The sequence below is a fragment of the Loxodonta africana genome, chromosome 15 (genome assembly GCF_030014295.1).
Source record: "Loxodonta africana isolate mLoxAfr1 chromosome 15, mLoxAfr1.hap2, whole genome shotgun sequence".
In the NCBI taxonomy this organism is placed as follows: Eukaryota; Metazoa; Chordata; class Mammalia; order Proboscidea; family Elephantidae; genus Loxodonta; species Loxodonta africana.
The window spans coordinates 47,636,718-47,650,095 of NC_087356.1; the positions used below are offsets into that span (position 1 = coordinate 47,636,718).

At 40.3% G+C, this 13,378-nt stretch overlaps 1 protein-coding gene across 9 annotated transcripts in view; it reads right to left on the minus strand.

The window, feature by feature from the left end:
- The window catches only part of TMEM87B (transmembrane protein 87B), a 92,876-nt gene that overhangs the window by 23,942 nt on the left and 55,556 nt on the right, over positions 1-13,378 (minus strand). For 7 of the 9 annotated variants that reach the window (XR_010317982.1, XR_010317983.1, XM_064268835.1 and 4 more), the window contains exons 10-13: positions 9,104-9,197; positions 7,591-7,664; positions 1,519-1,625; positions 398-456 (exon numbers count right to left, since the gene is read on the minus strand). Coding sequence is in view for 7 of the 9 variants with exons in the window: in XM_064268835.1 (XP_064124905.1) it covers positions 398-456; positions 1,519-1,625; positions 7,591-7,664; positions 9,104-9,197 (334 nt within the window). In the remaining 2 variants the exon portion in view is untranslated. Of the gene's footprint in view, positions 1-397; positions 457-1,518; positions 1,626-3,388; positions 3,463-7,590; positions 7,665-9,103; positions 9,198-13,378 lie in introns of all 9 variants that reach the window. The other 2 variants (XM_064268836.1, XM_064268841.1) reach the window with 1 other exon arrangement.

A 13,378-nucleotide genomic window follows, 5' to 3' on the forward strand; every position in this document is an offset into this window, starting at 1 on the left:
TCCTGAATGTCCGTAATGATTATACCATCCCAGAAACAAGTTAGATTTAACATTTACAGTCTCATTTGATGGGGGCAGATATAAAATGACCCAATTTCATGGTATGCAGAAAGAAAAGAAAAAGATTTCCTGTTACCTTAAATTACGCAAGGAGAGGATTCTCTTTCGAACATACAAAAAGAAGTTAAAAGGATATAACAGGAAAAGGAGATTTAGGAAGAACTTTTCAGAGTCATTTAAAGGAGGCAAAAGATTTTATAATTCTATAGAAAACAGTTCAAAGTAATCCCCACTGGAATTATCTCTATTTACAAACATAAAACTTTCTTCGAAATTACACAAAATGAAATTATATAATTAAAAGTGAAAACCGTTCAAGTAGAAAGGTTATACTTACTGACTGGCATTTTGCAATTCTAAATGTCTTCGTTGTCCATACCATAAACACTACAGAGGCTGAAACACAGAAAGTCATCTTTAAAAAGAATATCCATGCAGTACAGTGAATTACTTAACACCAACCTTCTAGCCATAGTCTTTGTAACTCCCACCAGATGACTGGGTAAGCGCTGCGCAAATGAGGTCCTTGTGGCCCATCAAGGGGATTGGACAGCTTACTAATAATGTAAATAAGGTGTACGGCACCCTTGTGGAGGTGGGACCATGCATATAAGGTCTATGGAACCGTAATGAGGTGATTGGTCACTTTTGCCATTCTAATAGGTTTAAAAGAGAAGTTAATCCAAAAGCAGAGGAGAACTACTACCACGAAAAAAAGGAGAGCTAGGTAGGTGTGGACTGCATCCTTTAGATCTGATATCTCTGTGTAGAGACCTCCTAGACCCAGGAGACAGAGTTTTAACACAGGAGACAGCGAGAGATAGCGAGAAGCAGAGGCAGAGAAATGGTGACAGCAGAGGCAACGGAACCAAGAGATCAGCAGGAGACAGAGCAGTGGGCTTCCTGGCCCACGAAGCAAGGTGGTTACAGTGGGTGTACTGACCCACAGAGCGAGAGGGCTGAGCATCTTCAGGCTGATGCTTACTGGCAGAGTGGGGTGCCTCCATGCACTGATCAGCAGAGCTAAAAGAGCTTTGTAACACTTGGCTGAGCAGGGCAGGAGGGAGGGAGCAGAGAGAGGCGTGCCTGCAGGCACAGCTGAGGAGAGGCTGTCCTGATTGAAGGACTGTATCCTGAGTGTTCCTGAACCTCAGTTATAACCTGTTACTTCCCCAATAAACCCCATAATTGTGAGTGTTGTCTGTGGGTTCTGTGTGGCCACTACAGTGAATTACTGAACCCAGCAGAGAAGTACAGAGTGCCATGGAGGGATGGTTGGTATTAGATTGGTACAAAGGTTGGAGGTTTGGAGGCATGTCTGAACTCCACCTCATAGGAATCAGTCTTGAGCTGTTGATGTTGATTCTCCTTTCTCCTTGTGAGGTGAGACGTCCCTGCCATGCATTTTTACAATGCAATATTAACATAATTTATTATAAGAAAAATTAAATAGCTTACCCAGTACAGCAAAGATCAGAGTATTTGTAAAGTGCCTGTATAAAGAAAATTTCACTGTGTTCTTCCTTAACCGTAGAGTCTTCACAGTTTGTGCCAAACTTATGAAAATGTGAAAAAAAAGTTAAGGAAAAACATTTCAAATAGTAATAAATAGTTAAGACAAAAGGCAAAATAAGAATCTTCTACTGTATTTCCAAAGTTAGTACTGCTATAGTTCAAAAATGTAAAGCTAAAAAAAACACAGAAAATATTATCTTAGCCAACACTGTATAATTGTTAATACTGCCTTTATCATAGATTTTGCTTTACAACTTACCATTGTATGAACTAAATCAACAAACCTTAAGGAGAAAGAAATGCAAGCAAGAAGAACTGTGATGTGTTCCTTCAAGGCCAAGCTCTTGTGGCACAGGGGGAGCTATGCAAATGCTACAAGTCAAATTCCCTTGGATCAGACACTTTTACAGATCACATTATAACATGCCATTTGGCGTGTGCTTTTTTGTCTTTGTTTCTTATTTGTTTGTTCATTCTAATCTATAATTGTTTTATCCTCTGAATGACCAATATTAAGAAGTTAGGTTAGCTACCAATTCCGTTTTGCAAATTAAAAACCTGAAATATGTCAAAACAAACCTGGACCTAGGATGGGAGAGACTTTATTCAAAAGGACTACTGCAAACTCTCAAAGGTCAGGCAGAAAATGGCTTTTCTTTCACAGGGAAGAGTAAACAAGGCCAGAAAGAACCAGGTGTGGGGGAATGGGCAGTGTGACTAGACAGTTTGCTTAAGAATTATCTTCCCTTGAGGTCAGCCAATTTTCAGGAGGGGGCATTAAGGAGAGACTGCAGGCTGGCTGAGGCTGAGGCTGGGTCAATGTTCAGGGATTTAGAGGGAGGAACGTGCTTAAATAAAGTCTGGCCCAGCCAGGTGTTTTGTTCAGATTGTTCAAGGCGAACGATCAGTTTACTTAATCATTGATGAGGCAAAGAACAGGAATTTGGAGTGTTGGCTTCTGGCCTTGTCACAGTCAACAAGGAGATATTTGTAAGTCATACCAAAGTCATATAGAGAAGGGTGGCTCTTTGCAGTAAAAAGTTATGGGAGGGAGCAGCGTGGGGTAGTGTTTACTGATCATCAGAGTTTTCCGAGAGCGCAGGGCTCAGGCAGAGTTCAACACTGCTGAGTATGAAGAAGCAAAAAGAAGAGTCTTCCACAGACTCCACAGCTCTGTAGCTGGGATCAAGCCAGGTCTCTCTGCTCTCAGGTAAGAGTTCCTTCCTCTCAGAGCACACCAACAAGCTTTGCTTAAGAAACAAACAGTGGCTGGCACATATGAATCCACTTCTTTTCTGATAAATGTTCCCAAATAGCAGAGTTGAGCAAAAGAAGTGGCAAATTTTATGTTTGTGCCTGTTTTAAGTCCTATGTAATTCATTAATAAAAAACTTTATTTTAGTATTAAAATTACTTTACCAAGACTGTTTTTTAATCTTTCTAAATGTCCAGTAGGTTGTAAAAGAACCCAACCAATTAAGACTATTGTCAGAACTCACGAAAATGCAAATACGCTTTCATTATTTTCAAAACACATCAAGACCAATACTTAAAACTCCTTGACTAAAATCAATTTTCTAGGTTAAAACCTGATCTTATTTAATAATCCAAAAGGTTTTATAAAAGCCAAGGAATAAAAAGATAAAAAGCAAATCTGAAACTACCTAAACCTCCACTTAACAAGCCACTATTAAACTGAGGTACATTCTGAATCATTTCTTCCAATCAAAAGGAAGAAAAAATGAAAGTAAGCAGCCCTCCTGATCCTGAAGTGAAAATCCCCGTGGACCTGTGGCTGCAACAGGAGAAGGATATCCACCAGCACAAGCCAGAGTCAAGAAGAGAAAGAGGGAGGCTGGCCAGAAGAATAAGATCAGAATCTTTCGCCTGCAGCAAAACAGCAAAAATAAAACAAACAAGCAAAAAATAGGTGGGGCCTACATGAGAAAGGCTACAGCTTTCACATTTTTTAGGCTATTTTTTTTTTCTATTACTTTAAAATTAGACCCTTACAGGATTAGTTACATCATGTATCTAGGCCTACTTCTCTTTGCTGATCATTTGTAATCACTTAGGAAATCACTATCTTTTTGTACAGGGAAAACAAACTTTTCATTTCAGTAATGAAAATCACCAAACTGCAATCTGAAAGCAAACATTAAAAAATTCAGGTTCAAGCAGAAATAGGTACTAGATTTCCATCCTCTCACCATTAAATACTAACCAAGGTAACTTTAATTTCTGGATTTCTTTACAGCTGTTTTCTCGATTTGGCTCACTATGCACTGGAACAGACCAAAGATGATGCTCTCCATGCAGGTGACAAATTACCCTCATTCAAATTCAGATGGAATTAGTCACCGTAGTCACTTTTCCTTGTCGTTTTCTGACAAGTTACATTATTGACTTTTTCCCAATGAACTACCTTGTGGATGGTTAAGAACAAGAAATTCTTGAAATACAGAACTTTAAATTACCAGAAAAGATAAAACAAATTAAAAAAAAGTTTAAAGTCTACTGCTCAATTAATTGAAGGACAGGCTCTTTAAATTGTTAAAGGCTCCAAGCATGAACAATTTTAGAAATAAGACAACTGATACTGAGACCCAGAGACAGTGATGCTGAGGCCAATAGCTACGTTCATCCCCACTGCAATCTGTCTTTCCCACTCTCAAGTCAGGTGAGCATTCTGACTGGTGATGCAGCTGCAGCAAAGCAGGGTCTACAACCTTGGAGGATGAGTGCTCCTACAGCCAGAATGCTATTCATATGCGGGCTGAGCAATATACATCACCTTTTTAGAAACAGAATTTCTTTAAAAAATTTTAAATATGAAAAACCACACTAGAGCAAGATATGTATTTATATTACTATCTGCTACGGCTGCTAACCAAAGGGTCGGCAGTTTGAATCCACCAGGCACTCCTTGGAAACTCTATGGGGCAGTTCTACTCTGTCCTATAGGGTCGCTATGAGTTGGAATCGACTCGAGGGCACTGGGTGGGTACTATCGGAAAAGATCTAACTGTAATTTTATTCAATGAACTTTTATTCAATAAACTTGGATTCTAAACTGAACAGAAGTAAAAGACGATTTCCAAGCAAGCTCAGTAAGAAACAACTCATTTCTTAACTAGCATCCACAGACACTTAAGGTGTCCGTGGATATAACTTAGGAAGATTTTGCATATAAATGTCTCATTACATGCAAAATTCCTTGTGTGGGTGTATGTGCTTGCCTTATGGAGATGGCCTCCTCCACAGCTCTCTTTAGATTTTCAAAGGCATCACTGACCTCAGTACCCCCAAAAAGTTAAGAACTATTGCTTTAGAGAGTATGAATAATAATTAAAAATTGGGGGGCTTTTTTATTTGGAAATATGTTAAGAATTCAAAAACAGGGAATTTAAAGACCAGCAAGACTGCACTTAGAAAAAATCAAGATCCAAGGAACTCAGAATGGTACCCAGGTGGCACAATGGTTAAAGCACTCGGCTGCTAACCCAAAGGTCTGTAGTTCAAACCCACCAACGGCTCCGTAGAAGAAAAGACCTAGGTGATCTGCTTCTGTAACGATTACAGCCTAGGAAACCCAGTGGGGCAGTTCTACTCTGTCTTAAAGGGTTGCTATGAGTTGGAATCCACTCAATGGCACACAACAACAAGGGACTCAGAAAGCCTAGTGTATGTAAATTTTAGAATCTGAGGTGCTGGCACGTCTGCATTAGGTGACTTCAAACCTAAATAAAAAAGCTCCATTCTGAATTAAACTAAGATTTTTATTTCTTTTAAAAACCATTCAACCTTTTTTGTCAAAGTTTTATTGCTTGAAAAACAAAAGCCCTGTGCCGGTTATGAACGTTTACACAGCTGCCCCACAGAAGGCACCTTACTGATAATGTTAAATGAAGTTAAAACCTGTGAATAACTTCATAGCCAAGAGGTATATACCAATTGTGACTCCTAAGTTAATTTCCACCCACTGGGATTTTTCCACTCCTATTAGTTTTTTTTTTTTTTTTTTTAATCTGCTAGTTCTCTGTAAGTTAGTAACTAGGTAGAAACTACGTCTGTTAAAGTAAGGAGACAGATCATTGCTGTAAAGTCTTGACCATCTATAACACAGAATGCAGATTCAGGCTTTCACTTATGTAAATAAAAGCACCATTTAACCGCTTTCAGGGAATTCATGCAGTGAATTCCAGGGCCCTATCTCCCTCCCCCTTAGTTGGATGGGCAATGTTTACATTTCAAAAGACTACATTTAGAGCTGATTTAATCTTCACTCTTTACATTTTAAGAGCTCCAATTAAGTTGACACAGCTTGCAATCCATCGCTAAACTCCCACACCAAGAATGTTTAGAAATATTGGCTTAGTCAAATTTTATCAGGAGTAAGAGATTTGTGTTAGCTAGGTTAGAAACTGATGTAAAGTTTGTAGTCTAACCACTGCTTTGTAAATGTCCCTTCCTTCTCTTGCATTGGCTTTGATGTGAAACTGTCTGCAGTTGTTTAATCTCCCTGCTAAATACCCCTCTGTTCTGCCTACAAAGCAGAACACGCACTCAAGCCTGTCTGAATGCCACGTGTCTTCCATCCCGCAGAATGAAATTACTCTTTCAATAAAATTTTTGTTTTAATTTCTATCAAGAGTGTTGGTCCAGTGCTTCTGCTAGGACACCTATAAACAGTGCTACATTTGCTAACATACTTGCAAAGAGAAAGATCTTCCCTATACGTAAGGGAAGGAGCCCTGGTCGCACAGTGCTTAAGCACTCAGCTGCTAATCAAAAGGTTGGTCCTTTGAACCCACTAGGTGCTCCGAGGGAGAAAAGACATGGCAATCTGCTCCTGTAAAGATCACAGCCTTGGAAACCCCGTGGGGCAGTTCTGCTCTGTCCTATAGGGTCACTACGACTCAAAATTGAATCAATGGCAACAGGTTTTGGTTTTTTATAGATAAGGAACACAGGTACATTCAAGCCCTCTGGCTTCTCCTAGGAGATACACAGATGAGGAAACAGAAAGAAACAGAAGGAAAATAATTAAAGTCAAAAGACAAATATCAAAGATAATGAAAACAGAAGAAACTAGGTGAAATCTATAGGAAAGGCTTTCATAATACATAAATAAAGAAGAAACAGATAAAAATAATTTGTTCTGGGGTCTGCATAACCCTACACTGTGCTCTAACCTGGTCTTGAGCAGTTTCTACAGATTTCCTCCCATTTCCACCAATACGAATCAGAAGGCCAGTGACAGAGAAAAATACAATGAGAATTCCCCAGACTCAAGCTGAGTCAATGAATCAGTGAGGATCCAGTTAACACTGCCTCTAGAACTTCTCCCACTTACTGTTTCCCCTACTGTAATGCGGCTTTAGCCCCACCACCTTCGCTGACGCCACTCTCCTGCTGTCACGTTCTGACCCTGGGATGACCACAGCTGGGGGTGCAGCACTGGCCACTGCTGACCATCCCTCCTCACCAAAGCTCTCCCTGTATTTTCATATTTTCAACTGTTTGTTCCCCTCATTTCTTACCAGAACGCCTGTTCCCCAATTCTCTGCCTAGTAAACCCCTATTTATCCTCCCAGTCTCAATCTAAATGTCACCATTTCTGTGAAGTCTTCCCTGATTTCTTAGGTCAGAATTAATTTCTCTCCCCTCTCCACTACAGTAGCATCCCTATAAGACCACAGTGACTACTGCTATATTGCTCCTAGTTATGCATTTGTCTCCCCTGTCAGATTGTGAGTTCCTTAAATGCAGGGATGATGTCGTTTTCATCCATGCCTCCTCAGTACAGAACACACTGAACACTTACATGTGTGCTGAACTAAATAGAAAAAAAGATATTCCTTGTTTGAGGTTAGGAAAGTTGTTACTTTTTCTCCGTCAACTAAATTCCTATATTAAAGTAACAATAACGACATAACTATCTATTATTACAAATTAAAAACAATCTGTTTTTAATGACACAAGGAAACCTTTCAGAAGAACATAGTAAAGGATATGAACCATACAAAAATGGAGTCAATAACTGCTAAAACAATGTCACCCAAAACAACAGCTAAATGGTTAGAACCCTGAAAGAAACAGAAAAACAAAAACAAAACAAAAACTGAATGTGTTACAACAATTATCAAATGATAACGAAAAACAATTTAGCTTATCTCATGATTCACAAAAGCTACATAAAAGATTTCTACTTCTTAAGAATTAACTGTTTTGGCAGCAACAAGTGATAATCTATCATCAACTTATTGATGATAAAAAAAAAAACCTTAGCAAAGTAAAACCATATTATGGAATGGCAAATAAAAACCATCATGCTCCCAACCTCACTGGGGCCAACCATTTCAATCTCTCTCCACTCCACACGGAACATACAGCCAGGGCTACTCTAACAGGTGAGCACACAGACTCCTGCTCTTTCCTACTGCATGTGAAGAGACACAGACAAAAAAATATGGGGACCACATGGAAACAAACTATAGATGAGATACTTACTCTGTGACTAATCAACAGTTGACTGAGAATTATATTTATTTTTTCTGTTTTCTTTCTAGCAAAGATTAATTTCCTGTGAATTATACATATAAATGCAGAGTTCCTCATTATTACGTAAAGGTGAAGATAAATATACTTAAAGATTAAAAGAGTAGGTGTATCTAGCACAGAAGGTAGATGAATCAAAGATAACAGGAAGAAGAATGAGGTTTTTTAACATCATTGAACAAATGTCCTGCTTTAAGGGACAGATGAAAATATGTGATGTAAACTCACGTGACAATATACTCTGCACAGTAGCCTGATTTATACATATAATCCAAAAGACATTTTGGTTAAAAATTATAAGGTTCTTTGAATCAGGTAAGATACAGTAAGTTTCTTCATCACTTAGTACTCAACCATCTACTAAGAACAGCAGAGAGCAAGAAATCCAGGGATCGTCCCCAGACATAAATGTTCTGACACTTCACTACAGGGTAGACATTGCTGCCTACATCACCACTCATTTTTCTCCCTGAAAGCTTCCTTCTCCTCAAAGTGGGAAATGCTAAGTCCCCAAATTAATGAGTCCACAAGAGACAGACAAAACTTATAGCCAAATGAGACTTCAAAGAGTGATGAAATGTTATGTCTCTATGCTTGAAGGGTGTAAGTAACTTCCTGTTCACTTGGTACTTTCTAAGTCAAGGGTGAAGGAAGATACACTGTGTACAGACTGTAAAACAACAGACAAAACATTCTTTATAAAGAATAACCATGAGCATTTCTGGGATGGCACTAATTCCTGGGATGTCATCAGTGGTGTCTTCATAAATGATAAAATTTTAAGAAATGCTCTACCCACCCTTTTAAGGAAGTATTTTTAAAGGGAAATATTCCAGAGGAATAAGTTCAAATTGGGCTTTTTCCATAAATTTCCTATCTTTAAAACTTCATCTCAGGATATATAAAGTAAAATCACACTACATAGCAACAACAAAAGAGGGTGAAAGAGGAATTATGTCGTTTTTACCCCAATGACTCTCATGGCGCCTTCGATAGTTGCAAAGATAAAGTAAAGGGCCCCCAGTCCAATCACCCGGTGCATGACCGTTCCTAAACGAGGCCTGGATTGAGGAAGAGGAAACAAAGACAGGGGAAAAAAAAAAAAAACATAAGTAGAATGTATCTGAATATAATAGCCGGCACCCATTTCCAATACCAGAGAAGTCCCTATCTAATCAAATCAGCCTGCTCCTGCCCTTAAGATGCTTTAGGAAAGACAGGCCTGTGTCTCCTTCTCTAGGACTTGAAGCTGTGGGGAATTCCCTGAAGCAACATTCTGAGGTTGCACAAGTGCCAGAGGATTTGGTTGTTGAAATTTATGTAATGTAATTAACATACCAGCTGCTGCTGAGAACATTCTGACTCATGGCAACCCCCCGTGTATCAGAGTAAAACTGTATTCCATAGGCTTTTCAATGACTGATTTTTCAGAAGTAGACTGCCAGGTCTTTCTTTCGAGGAGCCTCTGGGTGGACTCTTCCCTCCAACCTTTCTGTTAGCAGCTGAGCGATTATCGGTTTGTACCACCCAGGGGCTCTAATTAACATACACCAGAGACTATTTCTGTGGATTGGAAGAGTGGATTGATGAAACCCAGGAAGGTAAGTGCCACCTTCTAACAGTCATTGGATGGAGCCCTGGTGGTACAGTGGTTAAGCACTCAGATGCTAACTTAAAGGTTGGCAGTTTGAACCCACCAGGTACTCTGAGGAAGAAAGATGTGGCAATCTGCTCCCGTAAAAATGTACACCCTTGGAAACCCTATGGGGCAGTTCTACTTTGTCCTACAGGGTCACTGTGAGTCGACAGCAATGGGTTTTTAATAGCCGATGGCAGAGATTATACTTCAATTCTTTCACTGACATTAATTAAAAGTAGTCTGAGATCAGTTCTGATAAGAGACAAGCCATTCAGCTTATAACTGGGCAGAGAAAGGGCAGAATGTTAGGAGAGCTAATTCTATTACCTCTCTTCTGGTTACTGTCTCTCAAAAACCAAAACAGGAGCATTAACAGGCTTAAATTCTCATTCTTCAAACTGAAAAGAACTGAAAACATGTTTTTTTCTTTTAAAATATGAATGAATTGGGAAAATACAAAGATGGTGACTTTTGCAATTAAAAATCTGAAAACAGAACTGAAATTTCATGACATTTATAAATCATAATTTATTGCACACATATACTACGATACAAAAAAACTCTCTTTCCAGAGTCATTAGAAGAAAAACTGGTTTCCAAACATATTTAAGCAATTAAAAATAAAATTAGAAAACTAATGTATACAGCTCATGTTTAAGACTATCTAATTTGGTTAATTCAAATTATGACTCATTATAACCAGTGAACTAGAACTCCCAAATAGCCAACGTTTCACTGCTCTCACTTTCTAGGAGTTGAATACAAAAAGCTGACAGTGAAGAAATTCATTCAGAAAGAGGCTGTGCCCTTACACATCCAGCTCAGTCCCCTATTCCCTATTCCTTTTACAGCAACTACACTCCACAACGGGTGTGCACAACCAGAACCGTAAGATTTCACAACAAGAAGTCTTGGTGTTCTGCACACTGTTTTAAGACCAAAAAGGCATTTGAGAAAGAATCACAACAAGAATCTAATAGCAGGTAGAAAGAGTTCCTGGCTAAAATCTCGTTAACTACACCAATCCTGAGCACAACAGCATACATGTATACATTCAGTGCATATTTATTGAGTGCCTACGATGTGTCAGGTACTGCTCTGGGGCCTCAGGGCACAATATAGGCAAAGCTGACTCCATGGAACTCAATTGCAGTGTGGGGAAGGAACAGACCACAAACACCAACATGTACATCCAGTGGTGTTACAGTAACGATGAAGGGCAGAGTGAAGGTGGGTGTGTACTATGTTAGCGAGCATGACCGGGGGTGTCCCCCGGGAGGTGCTGATGAGGCAGAGACCTGAAAGAAGTGAGGGAGCAAACCATGCTCTGGGTTCTGCGATAAGGGTACAAGCAGAGGCCTGTATGGCACTGTAGTGGGTACTACCTGCGTTTAAGGAACAACCGCAGGAAAGCTAGCAGGCAGAGCACTGTTCACAGAGGAGAGCAGCAGGAGACGAGGTCAGAGACTATTGGGAAAAATTGAACCACACCCTAAAAGCCACAGAAGGGGATCTGGATTTTACTGAGGGAAATGAGCTGCAAAGTAATAAGATCTAAGTTACAATTTAAGGATCGTCTTATCCATCACTGTCAGGAGACAGGGGCAGAAGCAGGGAAACCAGTTAGGAGGCTACTGAAGTAGTCCAGGTAGAAGACAGTGGCTTGGACCAGGGCAGTAGCTGTGAAAGGAACAGGAACTGTTCATTCTGGATATATTTTGAAGTTAGAGCCACAGAACTGGATCAGAGTACCCAGGGAGTACAAGTCCCTAGAGCAGAGGTCTGAAGCCTGAGCCTGGGGCACTCCAATGCTGGAGGCCAGGAAGATGAAGACAATCAGCAGAGGACACTGGGAAGAGGCAGCAGCCAATGAGGTGAGGGGAAAAAAGAAAGGGAACACGTGGAAACCAATCCAACCCAGGGCTCCATGAGCAAAGCAGCTGACAGGGCACCTGGATGAGGGCTGGGAGGGACCATCTGATGTAGCAAGGAGTGGTCATGGAGACCCTGACAAGAACAGTCTCAATGGAGTAATGGGGCAAAATCTCAGAATGGGAGAAGTTGAGTACAGACAACTTATTTGAAAAGTTATGCTGCCAAGGGTGACGAGAAATGAGACAGAAGCTGTGTGGGGTTAAGGGAGGGTTTTTCTTTTGAAGATGGTAGAAATAACAGCATGCTAATGGGAATGACCCATCAGAGAGGAAAACTCATGACAGGAGAAAACGGAACCGACCACCAGAGCTGTTTCTTTGACAGATGAGAGGTAACAGGACCAAGAGCACAAGGAAAGGGCAGGACTTGGCCAAAAGCAGAGATGGTCCATGCCTTCAAAGAGGAGGGAGGCACTACTTATGGTCCAGGCATGGCAAGACTGACATAGACTTAACAGCAAAAATGCACTGAAATTCTCTTCTGATGGCTTGTATTTTCACAGTGAAAAACGAAGGTCAGCTGAGAGGGATGGGGGAAGGGTAGTGGATGTCTGAGGAGAGAGAGGAAAAAAAAAATGGTCTTCTGCATAGTGGGAAGGTGATAAACTGAGAACTTCCAGCAGCTCTAAAACGGTGCACTTAAAACCTGTGGTCATGAATGTAAAATGAACCCAGGCAGTGTGGTCGGATGTCCTTCTTGGGCCTGAAGCAGATGAAAAGCTGGATTTATTGAGGCTGGGGCTTTGTCAAGGGAGGATGACAAACAGAAGGGCAGGGGGCTAACAGTACATGCAAGGATGTTAGTATCCTGCTGGGCCATGGGATATCAGCCAAAGGAAGAAAGTGAGGACATGAGGGGGAGGGACAGTGAATGGAGTTAGGATCAAACACAGGAAGTCAAAGGATGACTGGAGCTGAAATATTAGAGAAAGTAAATGGGAAAGATAGGAGGTGATAGTTGAAAAATGGATGCTTAAAATTGGGATTATGGAGAGGGTGCAGTTACACATAATAATAAGGTATAGAAAATGACCGTGGAAATCTGTAGCCGCGATCAGGTGAAGGGCATGATCAGGAGACATGAGGAAGTGAGATCAGGTTACTTAAAGGATCACCCACATGGACACTGCAATCTCCAGGAATTCTGACAGATGAAGTGTTGAGGAAAAAGACAGCAAAGCAAGTACTGAGAGAGTTGAGGGATGAGGGAAGAAATCTGGAAGCTGTCCTTACACTAAGATGTAGCAGGTGATCCTGTCTGACAGCTTGACCTTCTGGGAATCAGAAAGTTTTAGGGAAGAAGGAAGAACAATGGTCTGCAAAAAGCAATGAGAATAAAGAGGACAAGTCTCCCCACATTCAAGCCCAGTGGTTCACAGGTGTGAGAGACAAGGCTTGTCTGAGGTTAACAGAAACAGGGTCCTTAGGGGACAGCATGAGTCAGAGATTTTTTTCACTCTGCTTAACCCCACTATCTCTTACAACACTCAAATACAGGCCAAACGCATAATTGTGCTGTCTAGGAAACAGAAAGTCATTTGAATTTCAGGGATCATTTTGGATTTTCTAGTAACCTTACTGTTGAATATTCATCCATCTAACTATAAAAAGTTAATGTAATTAAAACTCAGGATCTTTATTTCAGGATATCATAAAATAGCCAGTACAT